At 39.5% G+C, this 24,851-nt stretch overlaps 1 protein-coding gene across 5 annotated transcripts in view; it reads left to right on the top strand.

Moving 5' to 3' along the window:
• LOC309710061 (suppressor of tumorigenicity 7 protein homolog) overlaps positions 1–24,851 on the top strand; it is a 61,507-nt gene that overhangs the window by 679 nt on the left and 35,977 nt on the right. For 4 of the 5 annotated variants that reach the window (XM_082539225.1, XM_082539224.1, XM_082539227.1 and 1 more), the window contains exon 2: positions 21,310–21,345. The exons of the other annotated variant lie outside the window; for it this stretch is intronic. In XM_082539225.1, the coding sequence (XP_082395351.1) occupies positions 21,324–21,345 (22 nt within the window). In that variant the 5' untranslated portion in view covers positions 21,310–21,323. The remainder of the gene's footprint in view (positions 1–21,309; positions 21,346–24,851) is intronic. 5 annotated transcript variants of the gene reach the window in all.

The following is a 24,851-nucleotide window of genomic DNA, read 5'->3' as shown; positions in this document are numbered from 1 at the left end:
TGTTAAGCTTAGTCTTGCGGACCTGAGGTGTTCACCTCTGCTGGGCACTCGCAGCGAGCTCAGGGTTGTAGTTGGCATGTTGTGTCTCCGTGCCTTCACAGCAGCCGGTGGATTCGTCTCCTGTGACTGAGAGCTGAGCAGCAGATGGAAGAATGTGCTCTTTCAGAAAGCCAGCTGGCCCCGGCTAGAGAGGGCAAGAGAGCCTTTAGGCACAAATAAGCTGGTTGAAGAATTCGTGCGTGTGTTCGTATATAAACTGAATAGTCATGACAAAAAGCATGGGCGTAAAAGGTTAGTTTGACAGGTTCAATACGGCATGCCGGCAGCTGGCTCTCACCTTCCCACTGCTTTTCGTTGTACAATAAAGGGTTATTATTCTATTCTGTTCTTGCAATGAAAGGTGTTAATGCTGCTGCTGAATTGGCTGCCTGACAAACCGTAATCCTCCCTGAGAAGTCTGGAAAGGCATCAAAGATTATTCTCTTAAGTAGGGATGTAGCAGTCCTTAAACCTAGACCGAAATCACGATAGAAACATCCACAGCATCTTTCGGCAATTCCATCTTCCTTTTACCATGATGACTGTCTGAGCTAGTAATTCCAGCGCTCTGTACTCTAAAGCAGGATATGGGGTATGAGAAACTTGAGTAAATACAAGATCCATTTTTAAATTGTGATTTTATTTATTAATGGAAGAAAGTCAGCTGGCCTCTCCCTTAGAGATAGGGTGAGAAGTTTGGCCATCCAGGAGGGGCTCAGAGTAGAGCTGCTGCTCCTTCACATCGAAAAGAGCCAGTTGAGGTGGTTCAGGCATCTGACAAGGATGCCTCCTGGGTGAGGTGTTCTGGGCATGTCCCACTGGGAAGAGGCCCCGGGGCAGACCCAGGACACGCTGGAGAGATTATATCTCTCGGCTGGCCTGGGAATGCCTTGGTGTTCCCATGGACAAGCTGGAGGAGGTGGCTGGAGAGAGGGAGGTCTGGGCTTCTCTGCTTGGGCTGCTGCCTCCGCAACCGGGCCCCGGATAAGCAGCAGCAGAAGAAGAAGATGGATGGATGGATAGAAGTTAGCCAAACCTCCCTGGCCCTATGTGGAGAAAGTAACTGGGTCCTTATAATTAACCATAACCCATTCTGATCTACTTGAGGACTGAAGGCATTTCATACAACTTGCCTTCACCTGTTCACACACATTTATACAAAGTGTTTTGTGTCTTGCTTTGACACACATCCACACAGGGGCGCCTCCAGAATTTTTTCATAGTGGTGGCCATATGTGGGGCACTAAAAAATATTGGGGTGGCACACCAAAAACAGAATTTCCAGTTTTATTATGCTGCTGTCAAATACAGGTTAGTTGAAAAATATGGCAAGAATTATAGAAAAGAATTATATGCATAGGTCATTTCCTGCTGTTAAAGTTAGCATCATTGAAAATTGGTACATAAGAAAACCAAATCATAAGCAAATTTTGGTAGGGGGAGCAATTTTTATTTATTGATTAATTTTTTTTGGCAGAGGGTGGCCAGTAACACCCCCCCCCCCCCCCTCCACCCCCGGCAAGATCAACAAGATGTATTTTTGGTACATGTGAAGCCTTTGTGTTCTTTTATGGTCAGGAGTGGGGGGTTTTTTCCACCTTGGATCTCTCCTATTGATCCCATTTTTGTCCACTCTTTTTTTATTTTTTTATTGTTAAATTATGAAAAGCAACCTTAAATGAGGCCTGCAGTTCTTTAGATGTTTTTTTTTTTGGGGGGGGGAAATCTTTTGTGACCTCCTGTATGAGTCACTGATGTGGTGTCTATAGACGGGAAATTGAATCAACTTTTCTGGAAGATCATTCGTATCTCAATGTCTGGATAGTATTGGTGTTGAACGTTTGTTAACCCTAGAACACTAACCTATGGTTTTGTAACAGTATCGCTAATGATGGGTGTATTTTACCTTATGATAAAACATACTTCCCATCAAGAAAGTGCAACAACACATGACAGATTGTATAGCAGGAAATAAAAGAAAAATACTTCAATGTCTCATAAAATTAAAAAAAGGTTTAAAATGAGTGAAAAATTAGGGAATCCTTAACAACAACAAAAATCCTAAAATATTATTAATAATAATTATGATTAAAAAGCAACTGTATTTCGGTTATTTTTTAAATTATCATTATTATTTTCTCAATTGGCTGCAAGTAATTTTAAAATTGTTTTAGTGTTCTAAAACCTTTTAATATATAATTCTCAAGCAGGACACCTAGTACTTGTACCTGTTGATCTTATACCGTAGTATTCGGACCATAAGGTGCACTGGATTATAAGGCGCACTGTCGATGAACAGGTCTGTTTTCATACATAAGGTGCACGGGATTACAAGGCGCATTAAGCAAAACAGTCAGATAAGTCAAACTTTACTCAACTCATTCTTCTTGCTTCCTCCACTTCTGTACCATTGATTCATTAATCTTGAATTCTCTGGCAGCTGCTCTATTCCCATGTTGTTGCAGCACATTAATGACTAACCTCTATTGTGGATGGATTATCTCAGTTGTTCTCCTGACTGAAGTTTGGTCCGTTTACAGCATCCTGCCATGTGATTGCATTTGTCCCTAACCGTTGGGAACCCTCACTTTAATTTTTATCAATTGGAAAAAAGTTAGCATTCATCCTTCAGCTTCACAGTGTTTATGTTATGCTAACATAGCTGTGTTGCTAGCGATCACGTAGCACATCATTATGCACCAGCTAGTAGAGCAGGGCGATATGGCCAAAAATATTTATCACGATATATATATATATGAAAATTTACGATAACGATATAACTGACGATATAATTGATGCGAGACAAAATACAACTCCACAACATTACTCGTGCAAAAAGACAACCTTCCATTTATTTTCACTTAAACAAGAAGCTGGTTTTTATGTACATTAAAGCTTTATAAAAATGTAACAGTGCAAATGCAAATTCCTTGCTGAAAGTTTAACCAAAAGGCATTTCCAGTAGAAATGGGCTGACATATCCTGAGCATAACCATGTATAATATCCACTGAAGTTAAAAAGAGGTGCTTTGCAACATTAAACTGCAGTGTGCAGTACGTATTTTTCGGACCATAAGGTGCACAGGATTATAAGGCACATTAATCGAAACAAAGCAGTCAGATAAATCAAACTTTATTAAACTCATTCTTCTTGCTTCCTCCACTTCTGTACCATTGATTCATCAATGTTGAATTCTCTGGCAGCTGCTCTATTCCCATGTTGTTGCAGTATATTAATGACTAACCTCGTATTGTGGATGGATTATCTCAGTTGTTCTCCTGACTGAAGTTTGGTCCGTTTACAGCATCCTGCCATGCGATTGCATTTGTCTCTAACTATCAGGAACCTTAACGTTAACTTTTATAAGTGGAAAAGTGTTAGTGTTCGTCCTCCAGCTTCACTGTTTATGTTATGCTAACATAGCTGTGTCGCTAGCGATCAGGTAGCACATAATTATATACCAGCTAGCCCAACTTCAGTAACCCTACAAACGTCACTGCTGTTTAGTTTCCTCTCTTCATTTATGTTGGACGTGATAGCAGAGCTGTACGTTTGAATTTTTTCAGAAATCTCTCAGTCAGAACATGCTATATCATGCTTAGGTAACTAGCGAGCTAACTTCCGCTAGCTTCCTGCTAACTTCTAACTCCGTTAAATGTAATACATTTTGTTTTCATGCATGCCTGGAAGTTAAACTTCATAGTTACACCTGGTTAAGCAGCAATGCTGATCGTTTTATTAAAGATGAAAGAATTTAGACAGTTTTTAACTCTCAGTGATGCTGCAGTGTTCGTTTGACCTGAAGTATACGGAGTTTAGGACCCAGATTACTCGCAGATTTAAGAGCATCTTAGTCCGACAAATACGACAATAACGACGGCCGCTTGCATGTTCTGCAAAAAAATGTGCTTTGTTGTGTATCTGACGGACAAACACCAAACCAGTTCCACATCACTGAAGTTGCACCATTTTTACAAACCAATTCTGGTTCATCTGTTTCACTCAACAATCGGCCATGTGCGTATGAAAACAAAGGCTCTGCGCATGCGCGTTTTACTCATATTCTATCGCGATATTTCATTTTCCTATCGTTGCCTAACATTATACCGGTATTACCGTGAACGGTATAATATGGCCCAGCCCTACCAGCTAGTCCAACTTCAGTAACCCTACAAACGTCCCTGCTGTTTAGTTTTCTCTCTCCATTTATCTTGGAAGTGACAGCAGAGCTGTACGGTTTAATTTTTTCAGAAATCTCTCAGTTAGAACATGCTATATCATGTTTAGCTGGAAACTAGTGCGCTAACTTCCTGCTAACTTCTAACTCTGTTAAATTTAATAAATTCTGTTTTCATGGATGCCTGGATGTTAAACTTAATTGTTACACCTAATAAAGCAGCAACACTGATCATTTTATTACAGATGAAAGAATTTAGACAGTTTTTAACTCTCAGTGATGCCGCAGTGTTTGTTTGACTTTAGGACCTGACGCGGACAGAGCTTCAGACCCAGATTACTCAGGCTCCTGACTATGGTAGCCATAATGCTCCGACAATCCATCAAGTGGTCGGCTTCGTAGCTTACCAAAGTCGTACTAAAACATTTTTTGACAGATTTTTGAGCGCCATGTACCACATATAAAATCCGTTCGAGGTCAGTAAGCACAACCAAAACTCATACATAAGGTGCACCAGATTATAAGGCACACTGTTGATTTTTGAGGAAAATTAAAGGATTTTAAGTGCGCCTTATAGTGCGGAAAATACGGTATAATATTTGTAATTAGGCTAAGCAGACATTTGAATACCGTTTTGGTATTTTATTCTTTACTTGCTGTCAGGACAGTTAAACATTACCGGGGCTCCAAATGAAATAATAAGGCTAAAATGTCTTACACCAGCGGCCCCCAACCTTTCTTGCGCCACGGACCGGTTTATGCCCGACATTATTTTCACGGACCGGCCTTTAAGGTGTCGCGGATAAATACAACAAAATAAAACTAGTACCGGTACCGAAAAAAAGAATATTTATTCATAACACACGTGAAAAGACCCAGGAAAACCGAGTTAACGATAACGACCGCTGTCTTACACAATTCATAATACAACTGTAACACTAGCAAGTCTGTTAAATTGCACAATCAGCACTTTTATCAGCTTCCTTCCTGGCTTCAGATGGGTTGAGCTAGAGTAACTTTTTTCTAGTCTTACTAACCAAAGCATTCAAGGATACACATATTCATGAAATGCTTTTCATACTACGCTTTTACTTTCACTACTTTTGCTACTTTGTCTGCAGCATCAAAGTGGCATCAAAAAAGAAATAAGTAAAGGGCGCGATCGTGGCTCAAGAGTTGGGAGTTCGCCTTGTAATCGGAAGGTTGCCGGTTCGAGCCCCGGCTTGGACAGTCTCGGTCGTTGTGTCCTTGGGCAAGACACTTCACCCGTTGCCTACTGGTGGTGGTCAGAGGGCCCGGTGGCGCCAGTGTCCGGCAGCCTCGCCTCTGTCAGTGCGCCCCAGGGTGGCTGTGGCTACAATGTAGCTTGCCATCACCAGTGTGTGAATGTGTGTGTGAATGGGTGGATGACTGGATATGTAAAGCGCTTTGGGGTCCTTAGGGACTAGTAAAGCGCTATATAAATACAGGCCATTTACCATTTTAAAGGGCTGTTTTTCCCCAAAGACTTCTATACAGCTGGGCATTAGGGGTGTGCAATGTAGCCCCAAAAATTATGCCATGATACTTCAAGAAACTTTGCAATTATATATGTGTTAGAAAAAACCCCATAACAGTAAGTCAAATATAAGCACAAAATTACAGTGTTTTAGTAAAATTGTAAAATTACTACTTAGCATTTCAGTTTAACAGTAGATAAAATGACTTAGCCAGGTCACTTTTCACTAGCTTCACAATATTGTGTATAATGAAATTGAAATTGGAAAATAATTTTAGCCCTGGGATGTTAAATCTTGGTTCGAGCTTTTTAAGCAGCTGCTTATATCCTAGTCTACTTATCTACATCAGTAATTTCCATCCACCATTTATTGAAGTTCTGACCATTACTTCCTTCCATAGTTGCTGGTTTCTTCTATCTGTAAGGGAAGAAATGCAGGTTTAAAGCACATCTGTGTTGGCTTCCTTTGCAAACCCTGAAACTATATCCCTTCTTTATATACAGTCTGTGGTTTAAACCTCCTCTTTGCCAGAGTCAGCCAGTCAGAAGAAAGTTGGCTTAAAGGTAGAGTAGCTAAAATGGTTCGTTTCAGACAGGAAATTAACGAATTGTCTGCTACAAAGGATTAGTTTGAAATGTAAATCATGCAAAGCTAGGAAGAAAACAGTTGGATATAATAATAATTATGTCACCTTTATTGTCTTAATCAAAGTGATTTGAGTTTTTGGTAGCTGAAAAATGTCTTCGTTTGCAGAACATGTAAGCAAGTTTTGAAGTGAACAATCAATAGATTATGAAAAGCATGTATAAAATTCTCAATGAGTCAGACATTGGTGTCTTCTAAATGTGGTCAAAGAAAAAAAAAATCATGTCAAGCCAAACTGGATATCTGAACATGGGTTTTGTATCTTTTCGGCATATCCTCATTGTATTAGATTTAACTAATGGCATACATACAGTCTCAGCTGGCTGTAAATATTATTTCATTAAATTTCACAGTGGGGACGTTGAATGGAACTGAAACCCCACAGCTACGATGTGCCCTCGCCATCGTGCTGTTACATATCTGAGTTTGAAATAAAAAAAAATTCTGCAGTCAGTTAGAGATGATAACACACAACAGCTTGTCATGCTTGACCTTTTCTTACAGTTGATCTTATGGGACACATCATGCAAGGTGTTGAATTGATAACACAGTTTCACTTCCTCTTCCTGGCTGACACCAGTATATGCTTATAATATTTCTTCTTATTTCCTCCTTTACAATGAGAAATAAGAGCTTGTGGGATTCCCTCCCTTAAAACTGGCCAAGGTACTTCATCTAATCTCCATTTAGTTAGCCGTCACTCCTCATTAAACCTGTCCTTTTGCATCTTCCTTAGGTGATAAAAGTGATTAGCAATAACTTTACAACAAATCCCTTTTGTGGGTAGGAAAGCGAGACAACATGTTATGTAGTTGCTCTATGTTTTGATAAAGGGCATCTTATTTCATTATAGTGTTCGCTTGAATATAAAAAAAAAAAACTGCATGACTGCTTACAAAACATGTTGTATACAGTGGAATAAACCCTAATTATAAACTTATTAGAGAAATATTTTATTACAGTGCTGCTGATTTTGCTGTGACTAAATCCTCTGTTTGGATGAAGCCAGGAAATCTTCTGTGAACAAAAACAAAACCTCCTGACAAAGTTTTTACCAATTTTATTTTTAATGCATATTCAACTCTTTCAAACTTGGTAGCTTGGTAAATATGCAGGGCACACTAATCAGCTCTGCTGCTTGACTTTCCTGAGAAGGTCAACAAATGTTACTATGACTTTATAGCAACATTATGCAGAATTGTCTCACAGTATAAGATGCATGTTCTCATTTTTTTTTCGTGATGACGAAATATGGTGGTAATAAATTGCTCTGTTAAGCAAAAGTAAAACCTGCGTCTCATATAGTATACCAAACTGTCTATTGAGGCATATTTTAATGCAGATTACACTGAATTGAAGCTCATGTTGGCCTTCTCCTCACTGTGTGTATTAGATGGCAAAACTACACTATTGTCTGCTTTCAACAAGCTCGTGATTTGCTTATGCAGACGGCTTTGTGCTGAGTATCTGGTTCATTAATGATAATTTATCCAACCACTTGAGTCTTTTCACGCACACGCAGCAGCTCTCACTCTATCTGGACCCAATGGAGGCTCTGCCAGCTTCTTTTTACAGAGTATGTGTGATCTCAGACTGTGACAGCGGAAAATAATAGTCAGGTCTTTTACAGCTAATGAGTGGGGGTCGTGTCAGTTCCCTCACCTAAACCAATGATTGGTGTTTCCAGAGGTGTCTGAAGTGGGCAATTTTCTGTTGTTTTCCATGTGTGAGAAAGGGAATATCCAACCTGATTCTTCCAGAAATCTCCAGAGTTGATGGTTTCATAGATTGCTTGGCGCATTCACTGGGTACATCCGCGGTAGGGAAGAAAAAACTTAGACTAGTGGTAAAATAAAGTCACCTAAAATATAGACTGATGGACACATGCCTTTTTTGTTGTTGATTACTAACCAATCCACAGTGTACAAACAATGGTAATGAGGACCGCCCTCAACAGTAAGCTGTTGAAACTGCCTTGACCTCCAGAATGGGCACCGTCATTTTGATGCACAGCTATAATACTCAAAATGTCAGAGTATAAGAAATTGAAGTTTAAAGGGAAGATTTACATACCATTTTTTTGATTGTGTAACATTGCTTACTAACCAATGCAGCAGAGCTATAATTGAACAATTTGTGTGGGGAATACTTGCAGGCTGATAATGTGATAAATTGTGTTTGGATTCAGACACATTCTTCAGGGCATTTTTCCCAAGCTTCATATTCCCCAGAGAAATAATAAATGCATCAGAAATAAAATCTCTTTGAAGACTGAATTTTTTTTCCTACTGTGAAAATGTTTCAAAAATGTCAGCCTGGGATAGAGAAATGATGATTCTGTACTGAGAGGAAGGTCCACAACTCTGATACCAACAAAAATACATCAAATATGCTCTTACATATGTTTATTTATTTGGACATGTGTAGTGAGAAATTAAACACACACACCTCCATTCTACTAAACACACTAAACACTACAGCATAAAATCAAGTTGTCTCAGATTGAATGAAGAATATAAGAAATGCTCTGAGTCAGCTGTGCGACGTGACACTGGCAACCACAGCACACATTCACCACAAAGCCAGATCAGACTGGTCAGAAACCTTTATTTAGAACCTGTGCAGCACACTGGTAACATGATCTCAGCCAGAAAAGTTAGCTCTACCTTTGACAGAGCATACAGCTCCGCCCTGCCTGAAAAGGTCCACAGGCTGAGTGGTTTTCTGCACAGAGCTATACACAGGGAGAACTTTCACATCAGAAACCCTTGATCACCCTTTAGACTGAAGGGTTATTTGAGAAGAACACTTCAAAGCCTAACAGCTGGTTGGTTAATATCTGACCTTCCATGTCTATAACTGCCCCGGCCAAATGAGAAAAGTCTTTTGGACTGTTGTGTAGGTACACTGCCTTTACACTGATGAGGGAAATGCAGGTAAAATCCATTGTCCTGTATGAATCCACTCAAAGAATTTATAGCAGTCATGAAGGAAAGGGTGTGATGAAAGATGTAGGGAGGGTAAAGAGAGTCATAGAAGCTAAAAAGTGTTTGTTTTTTGTTTTTCTTCCCAAAGTTGGAATATGGACTCCATCTCCTGAACTTGCTGTAGCTCAGTAGACGGAAGTCTTTTCATATTTTTTGATATCAGTATGTAAAATGGAAGTTGGACTGTTTAGATTTTAAGATACCAGCCTTATAAAATACACCACTTAATCAACTGTGGCCACAATCATGTTATACTGGCACGTTTGTGCAGCAGATGGTGTTTGCAGCAGTTCAAGAAACTAGCTTCTCTGTATACAGGATGTAGTGGTGTGATAAAGATACTACATACAAACAGATAATACATACAGAAGATGCTGACATATTAACCACTTGTATTTGTGGTTGGTTTGGTTGATTTGTGCATTTTCTCAGCATAGCTGGCTGAATAATGAAACATAAGAACAAGAGCACTGAATTCATGATTTGGGTCCAGCATCTAAATGTTAAATAAACTATTTTATTTATTTATTTTTTATTATACTACTATTTGCTACATGCCAAAGGCAGACGTTCGTCAGAGAAGACTAACAGCCACAGTACGACAACATGAAGCAAGTGATTATTTCCCCACCCTCTGTTCCTCTTTCTGACTTCCTATTTTACATACAGAGACAGTTTGATGAATGACATGGCATGTGGTGTGTATTTAAATGCTGTTAAGGTTTTACTTCTTGCATGTATTTGAATCTATGCAAACTGATTAAAATTAGCAAGACTCTGTGTAAAACTAAACACAACCATCTGAGAGATGGGGGGGGGGCATCAGGCACTGTGTTTTGTCTCTTTCAGTATCAGTGCTGATGTGGCGATAGTATCTGGTGACAGCTATCAGTCATGAGAATACTGCTACTCCTTATTGGCGGGCATAAAAGTGAATGCATGATTTTGCAGCAGGGCGCGAATCAACCAATGCAATGCATCCAATGCATCTTGTAATAATTATTTTGTGTCTTCAGTATCATAAAAATGTCTTTCATTTTTCTGTTGTGAAGATAGCTAAGACTTCTTTGAGTCTCAATGTCCTGTTGACCTTCCAGTTTCATTTATCAGTGCTCGTTATAAGGCAAGGATGGTCCTGACTTTAGATCAGGTCACACAAAGTATTTCTGACCCAGTTAGCTAAACATATCACTGCATTTGAACAGTGACCATGTGTAGGTAATGAAAACTACACTGTCCGTCCTTCCTGTCCCGTGTGAGCATCTGGTAGTAGTAGCTGGGGACATGGTTGTTTAAAAAAAAAAAAGACTCTGTTGTTGTGTGTTTGAGCCAGTGGGCACAGTCCATATCTCATACTAGCTAACTTGAAGTGCTCTAAATTAATTCTCATTAGGCCAGAAAAACCCAACACTTTCTATTCAACTTGTCATTCAAATGGTAAATTTGATATGCTGGATTGATGGTGTGTCAACTAGGGCTGGGCCATATCATACCGTTCACGGTAATACCAGTATAATGTTGGGCAATGATAAGAAAATGAAATATCGCGATAGAATATGGGTAAAACGTGCATGCGCAGTGCCTTTGTTTTCATACGCACATGCCGGAAAAAGCATGGCGGTGACGGAGAATGAGAAGGGCGAAAGTGGATCGTGGAATGAAACAGACGAACCAGAACTGGTTTGCAAAAATGCTGCAACTTCAGTGGTGTGGAACTGGTTTAGCTTTCGTCCGTCAGATACACAACAAAGCACTATTTTTGGTAGCGCATGCTAGCGGGCCGTCATTATTACCGTGTTTTTTGGAAAATATGGCACACTTAAAATCAATCCTTTGATTTTTCTGAAAATCGACAGTGCCCCTTATAATCCCGTGCGCCTTATGTATGAATTCTGGTTGTGTTTACTGACCTCAAAACGATTTTATGTGGTACACGGCGCTCGAAAATCTGTCAAATGTTTTAGTACGACTTTGGTAAGCTACGAAGCCGCACCGCTTGATGGATTGTCGTAGGATTGCGGCTATTGTAGGCAGGAGCCTCGCGGAGTGATACATACTGTGCTTCAACATAACTTTCTAAGTTTTGTGGATATTATACATGGTTATGCTGAGGATATGTCGGCCGTGGAACGTGGAAATGTCTTTTGGTTAAACTGTCAGCAAGGAATTTGCATTTGCACTGATAATTTTTTATATAACTTTAATGCACATAAAAAAAACAGCTCCTTGTTTAAGTGAAAACACATTGATGTGTTTTTTTTTTTTTTTTTTTTTTGCAATAATAAAGTTGTGGAGTTGTAAAGTATTTTGTCTAGTGTCAGTTATATCGTTATCGCGAATTTTCAAATGTATATCGTGATAAATATTTTTGGTCATATCGCCCTGCTCTAGTGTAGAAACATTGAAATGACACCAGCCATGGTTGGAAGGTCTTGGTCTCGTCCTAAAGTCTGCTAAGCTAAAAGAGGGGGTGAATTCTAATAGGTGTTAGATGCATTGACCTAACAAGGCTTATCTGCCCCAATTCTGTCTCAGACACTTTTGGGATATGTACCTAATTCTTTTTATAATTAGTTCTGCTTGTAATTTTTAAAAAATGGTATATTGGTGGGATGGCATATAGCATATGAGACTCAGGTGACATTGTTCTAATGTTTTGGTTCTTTCTAATATTTGTCTTGTGAAGCTCATACTTTTTTTCACCTCATTATCAACACATTCAACTCTACTGGAGCATCCTTCTCCTCCTTTTATGCTTCTCCTCATTTTTCTCTTGCCGAAGGATGGCCACACTCCTCTCACGCTTATTTCAGTTGCTTAGCAACCAGAAGGAGATGCTTTTTTGGGGTGATACTTTGTGGTGGAACCGGAGGCGAGGTGAGGTGTGTACTGTTCAGGAATTAATCGCTCATGAATGCAGTTCCACTGAAGAGAGGCCGTGTGGAGCACTATTTAAAGTAAAGCATTCATTGAAAGATGTCATTGTTCCTTTAGTCAATGCCTGACAAGTGTTCGAATTACCATTGGTTGGGTGAGCTAGGCCACTGTCAAATAAATCAACTAAATGAAAGAAAACAATTCATATGTTTTTGTCATTATTCATATGCACTTGTTTCATTTGTTCTTAGTACAAGAGTCCCCCTGCCTTTTACTGTCATTTACAGCTGTGCTAGTTTCACTTCTCTCTGTTCTGTTTCACTACCACCATTTATGTCTGTTTCACTTGCACAGAAAACAGAGGAAAGTGAAAGGAATATGAAGTTTTTTCATGTTGACAACACCACTCTACTTCACTGCAAGTGTAATAAAGTCTCCCCAATGAGTGCGACTCAATTAAAGCTGTTGGAGACATGGCAGTTTATTACAAAATGTGTAGTTTTCATTAGAACACTAAAACTAGAAAATGCATTTTCTCAACAAACTGCAGTGGGAATGCTGATGATAGCTGACTGTTTTGAGCTGAAATGAAATAATTGCTAAATGTTAAATTAAAAATATTGAATGAGCTGAAAAATAAAGAAATTTTCACCTGAAAACAAAAGTGTAGAAATGTTGAAAGCTGACATTCACACAGAAGAAGTTGAAAAGTAGCTGAACATGTTTAAAATGTAGATGAGAAAAAGCTGAATGATGACAAAACAACATTTGGAGTCAGACAAAGCTCCCAAAATACATCTGAAAATAAAACGCATCTCTATGGATTACTTAGAACATACTCCCATCACTTGGATCCACACAGTTCAAATAGTTTACATCTTTGGGCTTTGAAAGACAGCCTGTTGGAAAGAGAACAATGATGTCTACGTTTTGAGGGTGAAATGATGGCTGTAGAGCACAGGTGTCGAACTCCAGGCCTCGTTGATCCAACACAGCTGTTTAAATGGCTAAATTACCTCCTCAACATGTCTTGAAGTTCTTCAGAGGCCTGGTAACGAACTCATCATTTGATTCAGGTGTGATGACCCAGGGTGATATCTAAAACTTGCAGGACACCGGCCCTCGATGCCTGCTGTAGAGCAAGCACTGTGCACACAGTGGCAGTTGAAAAATAAGTTTTTAAGATGAATCTTGGCAGTGACAGACAGAGCTCATTAAGCAGGCAGGTGTGAGCCACCTGGGGTGGGGTGCCACTCCAGCCAATGGCACCCCACACAAACACGTGCCTGCCTGCTGCTGGTTTAAATAAACAGAAAAGTAACTCCGAAACAAATGCTTCCCAATAGGGCTGTTCAATATAACGATATATATCGGATGACGATATAAAAACGTCTATCGTTTCATTTTACACTATCGTTTGTTTCGTGGTGTCGCAAAATAAACTGTTTACGGCAATATTTTTTCATCGTTTTGATGGTCACTGTGGTGGCTATATTAATTTCTTAAAGTTCTCTCTTTCTCTTATATTTAATATAACCACACTACAGACGGATGAAAGAGCAGATTTTTTACGGATGAGAATTAAAAAAGAGCCGCCAGGTGCTAAAAAACAAACCTTAGACTCAAACGTTAGAACAGGCTTTTCCCCGCAGCACACCGTGTAATAAATACTCACAAAGAAAACGGCGGCCTTTACAACTTATGTCTAAAAATGTATAGTTTCATGCATCTGTTAAAACACTCGACTCCAGCTACAGGACGCGCAGCTGGAAACACTTCCCGCAAGACGAGCTGCCCGAGATTCACAGAATTTACAGAAAATGTTACATTTTTGTGATTTATATTGTTATCGGGACGATAGAATTCTTATATCGGGATATGAGATTTTGGTCATATCGCACAGGCCTACTTCCCAACAGAAAACTACAAGTAGTATTGACAAAATTCTTTCACTGCGAGCACCAGCAATGTCCAGTCTACAGAATTCTCAGTTCTCATGTCTGTCGAATTTATTATATGGACGTGGTGACAGTGTAAAGGCAGCCCGTACTTCTGATTTTCAGACGAATTTTGGGAGCCATTTTAACATTGGACTCTATGGAAAAGTTTCATGGAGGAGACTGTGCATTGGTGGCATTTATGAAAGAACCATAACATCCTTTACAATAACAATAACATTGGATGAAAGAGGGCAATGGTGCCGATATTTTGAGGGTAAAATGATGGTTGTAGACCAAACGCTGTGGACAACGCAGCAGTTTAAAGAGAAGATTTTAAGATAAATTTTTCCCTTGCTCCCACTCAAGCAGTTGACCTGTCTCACTCACATTAACATTCTGTCCCATACACACCCATTATAAACTCTGAAACGGGTGAAAAAAAGCACGAAACTTAAACTGGACCTGAAGAAAAAGTATAAAAGATATTAAAAAGACAAATACAAGCTGAATAGTTCAATGTTGTGGCTTCATTTTACAGTTTGAATGGTGTCTGTCGGTCAGTGTATGTGGAAGTAGAGTTAAAAGAGGAGTAAGTTGAATGAGAATTTGAAGATTCTCCCATTGAAATACATTGTAAATGTTTGTTGAAAATTTAAAAAATATAAAAGTTAAAAATGAGAAAAATACAAGCACACATGTCTAAAAGAAGAGGAATCTAACAGTGGTTGAACAGTGTTGAAGGAGATGGCGTACAAAAAACATAGGTAAGATGAAAAGTGGAAGAACAATACTGTGGATGCTTAATCAGCATCCACACCAAATGAAACAAAAATGGGAGCTGAGAGGAAACAGTAAGGCACACAAAATGTTAATGTAAAAGCCCAGCTGCAACACTTCCGTATGGAAAGAACCTCAAGTCACTTCAGTAAGTTTTTGCTTTGTTCTCCATTTCTTGAAATCTAAATTCTTTAACCTCCTAACACCCAAACTCCTTCTCTTTGCTATTTGGGCTGATTGGGACATGATGAATGTAAAAACAAAGAATGTTTGTTTAGCATGCTAATACCAGACCTTGCTGATCTGACATAAGAGCAGAGCACGCTGCATGTTGTAAAGTCCCAGCTTGCTTCCCCTCACCTCTCCAATTACACAAGGGGCAGCTCTCTCAAGCTGCCCCTTGTGTAATTAACAGAATCTCAGGAGTCTTTATTAAGAGTGGAAGGATAGTCAGTGCACTGCAAAGCTTGTTCATCTTATCAAGTCTACTCTGTTTCTCAAAACTTTTAATATTTCAATATAACATAGAGCTTACTGTATATGATTATTCGATTTTCTTCGAGGGGAAAAAACGTACTGGGGTTGTTCACTATTCTCATTTTAGCTCAGTATGAGAATCATTTACAGCTGTGTCAGATCAGTCAAACGTGGCATGCTGTTGCAATGCTGTTGCAGGGTCCATGCTCAAAGATGCTAATCAGACACCAATCAGGCACCTGATGATCATTGCCTAGGGTCGCGGAACTTTTTAAAGTGTAAAGTGTTTTACAGTTTGAATAGAAGCCACTCATTAAAGATAATTATAGATGTTCCACCAGACATAGTTAAACCTATGACCAACAAGTAGTGGGAGAATGATTAAAGTAAAGCTAACCTATAAAATGATTTTTCAGCAGTCATTTAAAACAAACTAGAGATTCAGCTGGACTGGCTGGACTGAGGAAGGCTATTTCAGGATATTGGTGCTACAACCCCAAGAGTGTCTTCTGGTTTTAAAATAAGAGGATGGAACAGAGATAGGGCTGAACGATTATGGAAAATAATCTAATTGCGATTTTTTTGCCCCAATATTGCGATTGCGATGCGATATGCGATTATTTTTTAAGGTCTTTGTCTTCTGTATTATTAAACAAAGACAAGCAATACATCATATAGTATGGCCAGAGATATTACATTAATTTTAAACTGTTCTTTCCTGGAAGACAGACCTCTGTTATGATGACATGAGGTGATGCATGAATTGATGACTGACATTTTTATTTAACTTCTTCAATCACAACAGTATATTTGAACATACACAATAGTTTATTTTTAGCTTACAAACATCTGAGCATAAAGTGCTGACAAGGAACCCTGGTGTAAACATTAAAATGAAAGTCAGTACAATGTGCAGATTGCAGAAATATACATAAAAAAAATCAGTGGCTTTACCACACTCAGTTTTTCGACATCTGTGAACTACTAGACAGTCATTCAATTAAAAAATAATATTAAATAAATAAAACGAATAAATAAAAAATACACACAGCTTACTGATCTCTGCAGTCAGTAACATTACACATAAAGTGCAAACATAATAGCAATTGTATAAACACACACACAAACACGCCTTTAAAATTTAAAGGCGTGAAATTGGACGGTCTAGCCTTCTGATTAGCGTCACCGCTGTCTCGGTGGAGTTTAATAAACTCGGCCGTCTGCTTCTTGCTATCTAAAATATAACCAGACACTGGTGTAAATTCTCGACTGTCTCATACTTCTGTTTAATAAGTTTTCTGTTTGACGTTTAGTCAGCTGTGTGAAAACCAAGGAGGAACCCACCCGGGGGATTAATAAAGTTTTATTTTATCTAATCTAATAACTTTAATCTCAGCCAAACCGATTTACTCACGAACAAACAAAACACTGAAAAAAACCCAACAATAACATTTTTAGGTTGTCTAAGTGACTTATATATTACGTTTAACCCGAGCAGCGAAACTCCGCGGTGATCTGAAAATGATGTGCCGGGAGTTGTGCCGTTCTCGGCCGCATCAGTAACCCTCGAGCTCCCGGCTAGCTATCCAGCTGGTGGGTAGCAGACGCCTCTGAAAACGTCGAAGCACTTTTGCAAATATGGGATATCTTGATAAACCGAGCAGATATTTGATGTTTACACAACTACTTTCTCGCCTGAAAATATGTTAAAAGTTTATTTTGTGACCCAGAAAGATTAGTATGAGTAATTTTAAAACTTAGTAGCGGCCGCCATTGCTGGAAACTGGAGTTTGGCTGGGCCGCGCTATGAATTCTGGGATATGGTAGGCCACGAAGGACACACCCGACCCATCCTTGAAATTCGGGGAAAAGGAGGACGCATTTGTCGGCTACATTCGGAGGAGTCTACGAATTTGGACAGCCTTCGGCGCGTCGCTGTGACGTAATCGGTCTACAAATGCGGCCTCAGGAGGATGCAGCCCATGAATTTGGACATGTCCAGAGTATAATCGCAGCCTTTGCGGTTAGAAAATTGCACTTGATCATGTCGCGATATTATCGCAAATGCGATATATCGTTCAGCCCTAAACAGAGATGTTGATCAGATAATCTGAGGGGCTGTCTGCTGTAATGTCTCAGTAGCTCTGCTATATAAACAGGAGTCTGACCATGTAGAGCTTTATATGTTAATAATAGAATTTTAAAGTGACTTCTGAATTTTGCTGGAAGCAAGGTGTGATATGTCCAAAATGATGCCAATGTTCTTGGCATATTCTGATTCTGATATGTTTTGATATCGCTAGTGAGTGAGCTGATGTAATGACTGACCTCTCTGAAGAAGTTGCTACCAAGTTGCTAAGAACCACAGTTTTAGGCCAGAATTGAGATGGAGGGAATTTGAGTGAGGCACTGAATGAGAAAATACTGTTGTTAATATAGTGGCATGGTCAGAGATGTCTAGTAGGACTAAAAGAATATTCACCTCTATCCGAGTGTATAAGACTGCCATTAGTAGTCAAGTCAAGTCAAGTCAAGTTGGCTTTATTGTCACTTCAACCATATACAGTTTAACAGTACACAGTGAGGCGAAACAACGTTCCTCCAGGAACCAAGGTGCTACATGCAACATAAATTTACAACATAAATTAACAGAAAACTCTAAACTAGCTAACTAAGAGGCCTAGTTAGCTGGCTAGCAGAGACAAGACAGACTGACCTAACATAAATTACAACATAAATTAACAAAAAACTATCTAACTATCTAAGGAAGACTTTTTTTTTTGTTATCAGACAGCAGACAACAAATTGCACATGCAAATGTGCAAACAAGAGCAGCAAGTGACAGTGTGACAAAAAAAAGCAAAACACAATGTAACATAATAATAAGGTTTTGTGATGATGAGTTGAGGTAGTGGAGGAACAGTAAACATTCCTTTTATATATTCAGTAATAGAGTTTTAGTGCTGTGGTTTCATCGGTAACCAGAATTTATCAAAGACATTGTTTCTCTTCACCAACTGAAAGAGGTGATGAATGACAACTTTCTCACGGCTTTTTAAAAAGAATGGCAGTTTGGAAATGGGTCTGCAATTATCTAAAACAATGGGATTTAGGGAGGTTGGTTTTTTTTTTAAATGTCAATTGGGCTGGAAGACATGCACATATATGAGACTATTGATAATAGAAAAAGTATGTGTTAATATGGGCACAACAGAAAACTGAAATTTCAATCTGGCATTCAACAGGAAGAAAGCATGGACAGTCTCTTGGGGGCGGGTGGGTTTAGTAGGTCAGCAGAGCATATGCTGTGCAACTTTGAGACAAGTGGTGATGGTGGAGCAGCAGTATTAGCATGTTAGTGTGGAAGAGTAAACTGTGGAGGCCAATTACATTAAGCATTTTCTGGTGTTTTATGCTTTCTATATACAGTACACCTGCCAAGGAGAACAGCCCTGATTTAAACATGTTTAGGATGTTAGATATTAACTAAGAGTAACACAATAAGCACCCTATCACTTATGACTATTGAATGGTAGTTGGAGTTTTAATGGTCAATGGCTTTTCTCCGTAGAACACCAGGAGGCAGTTGGTACTCGAGGTAGCACATTTTTCACAGGAGTTTCATTTTGATAAGTGTGTTTTTTATGTGGGACGTAGATTGTAGAGTGTAACAGGATAGCAGTGATTTTTAACATGTAAAAATAGCATAGTGATATGTGGCTAAACTCTGTGTGCTAAGAACGGGCACATGCGCTATGTTCTTCCATTAGTAGGTAGGTGGGCCCAGAGGTAAGCGTGTGGCTAGGGTTCATGGAAATGATAGATTAAGATGTAAATATGTAGCTATATTTCATATAAGATGTAAATCTTAAAATATTTTTTTATTATCCTAACCTAACACCAGATTTTCCTTATAAGAAAACTATGTTTTGACTCAGTACTGCTGATTTCACATATTTTAACTTAGTAGCAGGGTTAGAGAAGGGGTCTCTTGCCTGTGGTTGAAGAACAAAGACGTGGTGGAGGAGGAGGAGGAGGAGGTGGGTGTATGAGACACAAAAGATGAGAGGCCTCCAACAGTACACGCTCGTCTCTTCAGCAGCTGAGCTAATCCACATGCTAGCTGTCTTCATCGTATTCACAGTGGGGGCCATTAAAGTGTCCGGCTGGATGACCATTTATATATTTAGGTTTGTAGGCTGGTTGGACAGAAGCTGTTGTGCAGACTGTATCTATTCATTTCCCTAAAGCAGGTTTAGGGCAGATTGCCGCTGCACAGTTGCTGGGTTTTGTGTTTATTTTATTACATTTAGTACCAGTCTTCATTAAGGTGTTACAGTGTGCAATAACTGGCACCTCAGGGTATATGTGTGTCCTAAAAGAGGCGGATCATGGTGTCCTGAATACACTGACTAAACGGTTTCTTGGTACATTGCAGGTTTTTGTTTATTTAAATTTTTTTTTATGAATTTTTATAGTGCTTTAGATACGTGCTTACCTATAACTGTCAAACAGAGCAAACACCAATATTTATGCCACTGTACAGCAGTCTCATGACAGCAGGTGAGTAACACTACCATTAAGTTTCTTTCTGTCTTCTATATAATTTCCACTTGCAGTTGCTCTGTTTAATTGTAATCTTACATAACTATCTACTGTGTGTTGTTGCTATTATTATTGTTATTATTATTGCTAAAATAATTCACATTATTGATAATATTGCGATTTAATCTTAAAGTCTTCTGTGCAAGTTTGATTGATGATGTTGTGATCATGGCAGAACATTTTTGTTCTGGCTCGCTGATGGCCGTGTGTGTGTGTGTGTGTGTGCGTGTGTGTGTGTGTGTGTGTGTGTGTGTGTGTGTGTTTGTGTGTGTCAATAGCAAGTAAATACACAGTAGTCTCCAATGCTCTGCTTCATACTTGTTTCAATTTGTCGAACTAACAGATGAAAGCCCCCAGCCCCCTTCGCTGCTTCATTGTGTGTGTGTGTGTGTGTCCTGTTTGTATCTGTAGCCCTACCTCTGCCTTTTCTCTCTTTCTCTTTTTTATCATCTAAATATGCTTCCCCCTTGCTTTCCCGTTTCTCGTCCATTCTCATATTTTCCTCTGTTATCTTTTTCTCATCTGCTCTTTTATTGCATCCAGTCTGCTTGTGTTTCTCCTTCTTTCTCCCCCCCCCCCTTTCTTTTCCTCCTTTCCTCTCTCTCTCCATCTAGCAGTAGTTGTCAGTCAGTCTTTGACAGCTTTCTCTCTCTCCCTCCTCTGTCCTGACGTCACTCTCTGTTTGCATAACTATTGTCTTACAACGGCTGCAGTAACAGTGGCAGGAGCTTCCTTGCCAGATTTTCTTTTTTCACTCCCTCCTTTTAGCTCTCCTCTCCCCAGGAAAGACTCTCCCTCTCCCCCACAATCTCACGGTCTCTCTCTTTATTAGTAAATCGTACAGTGGAATGAGAAGTGAGAGAGTGATGGAGAGGATAAGGAGGAGGAGGATATAGACTGCAGAAAAGCAGAGATGCAGTAGCTAGCCACAACCACTTCTCTGTGTCTGGATTTGCTGCGGCTGTGAAGGATTTCTGCCAGTTTTTATTTTATGTTTATTTAGTACTTGATTTAATCCTCCAAAAGCCTCCTTTTTTTGGCAGCTGCACTAGCTGTGTGTGTTTGTGTGTGTTTGGAGGAGGGCTTTTAAAGCAGCAACGGATAGCGGAGCTGGGGCATCTGGCTGTCTGGGAGGCAGCGACGGCCGGCTGGCTGCATTGTGTTGCTTTGATGACCCCCGCTGTGTAGCTGCCTGCTCATCAACCTCCCTTCTCTCTCTTTCTCTCTCACCCTCCCCTTTCTCTCTCCTCTCTTTTCTCCTCCTCCTCCTCTCTCTCCATCACAGCTCCCGGCCCAGCCATGTTCGGCACTGAGTCCTCATGTAAGTACCATCACCATCCTTCCGTCTGCCCTGTGTTTGTCTTTGTTTATGGACCTTTTATATTCTTGTGTGTGTGTTTTCTCTGAGGATGAGGAGGAAAGGGAATATGCTAGCTTTCCTCTTCTGTTGCGTTCCATCTTTCCTCATCTCCCTCTCCTCTCTTGTCTTCTTCCTGTTTTGCCTCCATGGTTGCTGGTGGCAGATTGCATGGGGAGAAATCTGGGATCTACCATTTTAGCACAGAGGGTCGGCACTACAAGCTAGCTGGACATGCTGACTGAACCGCCTACCCTGTATTCTCTCTGAGCCTTACCGTGTGTGCATTTCAAATTACCACAAAAAAAGGACCTCCCGTCTCTATGCATTTTCTGTCCTCTTCATAGTAATAGCTTGCTCTTTGAATGAACATGTGTTCTTGTGCATGTTTATGTGAGTGAGCATGTCGGAAGATGGATGCTTTGACCAGAGTTGCATCGTCTCCAGAAGCATCAGTCTGCGCTCTGCTTCTTTCTTACGGCTCAGTCAGATCGCTGCGAGGTGTGAGCTTAGCATTTCCTGTCTTAAATGCTACTGAATCAAGCATAGCACACTGCTCTTCTATATGTATGCACGTGTGTCTTTGGACACCAATCAGCCCCTCACCTCCCTCTGAAGTGTTACTAGTGTTGACGTTAAGGTGAGCCAGTGTACTTGTTTCTCCCATTACAGGAATCCTTTTTGCTTAGATCAATACTGTGATGGCTCACTCTACTACCTGCTCATTGTTTTCAGAAGGCCTGAGCTTATGTCATTGATCCTGTCTTGATTGCACAGTCGAGGCTAAAACTAACTTGTTTTGATGTGGGATCATAGCTAGCATGCACACCGGCAATTGCACCAGGAGTGGTTTAGAGCCTAATCTTTGTTTATGAAATGTGCAGCTGATTGGATGACACTGTGCAATATCTTGTAATGGCTTAATGTTGTTGTTGGTGGAGTTTTATTTATTTATTTTTTAAAGAAATTAAAAGTGGAGATCTTTAGATTTACAATTGCAGGCAGTCATTTTATGAATCAGAAAAGAAGCAATAACAACTTAGATGAAACTTGTGTAAAATATACAACTCCTGCTAATAGTTTAAAGTGTGCTTAGATGCTTAACATGTCTGACCTACCTTTGAACATGCACGCCATTTCCAAGGAAACATATTAATGGAAATGTTAGAGCATGCAAGCATAGACATCTTGCGTACTCCAACATCTGCATTTCCACTTAAATAAATAATACAAACATGACTATCAGTGCTTGGTTCATCTGAAATGACTCCAGGTTACAATGGCAATACGTCTTTAACTGGCAACAATCCTCTGAGGAAGTAAGTGGTGCATCCAAAATGGGGTTATGAAAATGGAAAATACACTTATTTTCCAGTGGAGGGAAAAAAAGTTAATAAATAAGATAACACTCTAGTCATTGCTTTAAAGATGTACAGACCAGTCATGCTTTAGTGCATAGTCAACTCCTGATGGTGCATTTCCATCCAGGGAAAAGCCCTGTAGTGCAGTAGTACTGTCTGATTTCAAATTAAATGGTGTTGTAGCTAACTCCCGCTTTAGATAGTAATTTGTATTTCTGTGCTTCATTACTTTTTCATTAGATATAATAATTTTATATCAGATGCACAGTTGTTTATGGACACCATTCTACTTGGCTGTAGCAGAGATGGTACCTGTGACCTTTATTTGGCAGCTTCTCCTCGCTGCCCACTATTCTGAGTTCTGTCCCATTTTGACACAGGCCTGCCAGTCTTTCCATTTTGTCATGTCTGCAGTTTGATACAAGTCGGTTATTAAAGCATTACTGTGTGGTTTTTTTGTTTGTTTGTTATTAAACAGCAACTCAAAGGACATAATGCTGCATTAAATCTACAGCAAATCCATAACACAGACGAGAGGAGGTCAAGTATGAGTATAGTTCTGATCAGTTCACAGGATATGATTATAGGAGATCGTGAGCACAGTGTTTGCATTTCTTTATGAAAGGATGTACACTTATTTGACTGACGTTTTTTAAAATTACAAGTCAGAGCTCGCGATCGTAAACATGCCTTGAACAAACACATTTACTAACTGTTGTGCTTTCCTTGTGGTCATCATACTCGGCCACCTGGCAAATTAAACTGGAAGTACTATCATGCAAAATTTGGCCAATCCCACTGATTCTTGTTTGAACAATACTCTCACCAACACAGTGTATATGTAATGTTGGATGTGGATATTCTTATTTCCGCACATCTTTGCAGGAAGTCATTCGTGACTTCTTGGGTGTTTCCTGACAATAAGCACAGACAGACTACAAAAACACAACGTTCATTTGGCTCTTTAGGTTTAAGTAATAAACTCAACAGTGTTTGTTGACATGGTTAAGCGGGACCCATTTTTATAGGCTATCCTTTGAAATAGCTTTGTTGTGAAAACGGCTTGGGTCCAACAAACACTGCAACAGGAAACAAACCATGGCAATTTTTAGTGTTTATTCGAAACGCTAAAATCGTCTCTGGAAATCCTTTGTGTAAGATCATTTTTATAGGAAACCATCCTGCTATACATGGAATATCTTACTTTATCTCTTATTTTTGGGGCTAGATGAAGCTTTCATAAGGCTCGTCAAGTCCTGCTAAGCTTTCGCAGCAGACTGTGTGGCTGTGAGAAAGAACTCAGGGGTGTCTGATTTGCGTATTGTTCAGAAGATCATCTCCTCTCAAGTAGGTGTAGAAGGTAAGAGGAACAATCCTAATTTAGAGCTCAAATGTAAATGGCTTTATCCTTTTTTTGTTTGTTTGGTTTTTTTTTTTTGCAGTGTTTTACTGTTTTAAAATGAGCTATATTTTGAGACATCGCAGTTAGAGTGACTAGTCTATTTTGAGCTCTGTGCAGCATTGACATTGTAGGTCGGTGTTCAGGTTTGGTGGGAAATGTGCCGAATTGCTTTCTGGCTCTAAAATCTGTTCTCTCTTTCTAATAAGGACAGATGGTAGCAGGAGAGAAAAGCCTGGGAAGTCACTTCCAACATGTTTGTCCTCTTCAGTACAGCAAAAGATAAATGTGCACCATATTTATTGATTCTTGTTATATAAAGTAGAACTAATTTGGCAGTACATGTAGGATAGTATATGGATGTGACAGCTGTAATTTTTCTGTATCTGCTTATTGAACAATTTTCTTTTCTTTATTTATTTTTACAGTTGAGCAAAAGGAATGTGACTTTATAAGAGGTGAACAAATACAGATAAAATATGTGCTAATGCAGCAGAATTAAATGAATTATGAATTAAATTTTCCCAAAGGTGTTATGGAAGTGTTGAAATATACTGGCAATTCCTCTCAGTTTTCAACATCCACCTGGATTTCTAAACTTATGGACCCGCAAATATCAACTACTTTGCACACTTCTGTGAACAGTTACCTTGTGTCACAGTCATAAACACACACACAGATGGGACTCATTTGTACATACGTTTGACCTC

Source organism: Aulonocara stuartgranti (genome assembly GCF_965226115.1).
Source record: "Aulonocara stuartgranti genome assembly, chromosome: 7".
NCBI classification, from domain to species: domain Eukaryota; kingdom Metazoa; phylum Chordata; class Actinopteri; order Cichliformes; family Cichlidae; genus Aulonocara; species Aulonocara stuartgranti.
The sequence above is the reverse complement of the archived record's forward strand: the minus strand, read 5'-3'. Positions and strand labels throughout refer to the sequence as shown.